At 39.5% G+C, this 1,297-nt stretch overlaps 1 protein-coding gene across 1 annotated transcript; it reads right to left on the bottom strand.

Moving 5' to 3' along the window:
- Positions 1-39: 39 nt before the first annotated feature.
- EV154DRAFT_484476 (uncharacterized protein) lies at positions 40-775 on the bottom strand (the record flags this gene model as incomplete). The annotated part of the gene is made up of 3 exons (XM_051598659.1): positions 40-245; positions 343-573; positions 752-775. Coding segments are annotated over 3 exons (461 nt in total), but the record flags the coding sequence as incomplete, so codon positions are not given.
- Positions 776-1,297: the final 522 nt, after the last annotated feature.

The raw sequence follows: 1,297 nt of genomic DNA, 5'->3' as shown, positions 1-1,297 counted from the left end.
CACACCCTTTTCAGCACCATCGTTGTTGACGGCTATTACTCGTCTAGCACCGCAACTTCACCACGATTATCTATCGTTTCTCCAGCAAGAGAGGAATACACAGTAGTTGGCGTCACGGTGGGCACCTCACTGGTGGGGTTCTCCATCGCATCATGGTAAACCCAGTTTTCAATCGGTGCCGTACCAGTTGGATTTAACCTATCATTGCGATGTCTGAAGGCAGCACGGAGAGCATAACACTTAGACTTCACTGGACTCAAAGGTCAGCTTCCATTGGTGCTGTTTTTGGTCTTGAATGAGTGCAACATGCACGGTACAACTCATTTCGTTCAGCTAGCGTACGATTGGACTCCAACCGCTTGTTGTAATCAGCATACAATTCAATAAGATCAAATGTGCTAGCTGAATTCCATTTTGAGCGCGTGTATCTGGTATCCGAAACTTAATAGTGGCAGCAGCCTCCGTGGCATCAGCAGTGGGAGTAGCAGGTGCAGCCGGGAAAACGGCGGCAGCAGCAGGAACGACGACAGGAACCTCCTGTTCTTCTGAAACAGTAGTAGCATGCGACGGTTGCTACCATAGGTTACACAATTCGGTGTCACTTCAATAAATTGTTCATTGATAGGGTTGTTGTTGTTGTTTTGATTGTTCATTTTAAAAAAAATAAGGTAAGGAAGCAGTTATAAAATTTATTTTGTATTTCGGAATTTGAGTAGTTCATTTTAGGACCGTTTATTTCTGGAGGCTTCACATTCAATGCCAACAGATTTTTCATTTTTAAGCAGTAGATTAATAATAAAAAAATATGGCAACATTATTTTTGACAGAATTCAATTTAGGAAAAAAATATTGATGAAAAAACATTGTTTTTTAAAAAAAAAAAAAAAAAAAAAAAAAAAAAAAAAAACGGAGCTCGTCCATATTAGTACATCTCCTATTTAACATCTCAATATATTTTGTTTCATCTCAGCAGCCTAAATCCTACAAATCTGAGAATTCTGGTCCGTTATCCGTCAAGATCCAATAGGTTTGCGTACTCTGGTCCGTTATCCCTCAAAATCCGTTGATTTCAGGGTACTCCGGTCCGTTATCCCTGAAAATTCGTTGACTTCAGGGTACTCCGGTCCGTTATCCCTACAGATCCGATACTTAAGGGTTTTCTGATTACATTAAACTAATGACCAAAATAGATTATAAGAAATTAGAAACGGTTCCGAAATGGTTCAAGTATTCTAAACGTCTATGGGAATTATCTGAGCTAATTTCACATATAAGATAAGTCGCAAATCATATCAGA

This window comes from Mucor mucedo, assembly GCF_025094135.1.
Source record: "Mucor mucedo strain NRRL 3635 chromosome Unknown EV154scaffold_92, whole genome shotgun sequence".
Taxonomy (NCBI): Eukaryota; Fungi; Mucoromycota; class Mucoromycetes; order Mucorales; family Mucoraceae; genus Mucor; species Mucor mucedo.
The sequence above is the reverse complement of the archived record's forward strand: the minus strand, read 5'-3'. Positions and strand labels throughout refer to the sequence as shown.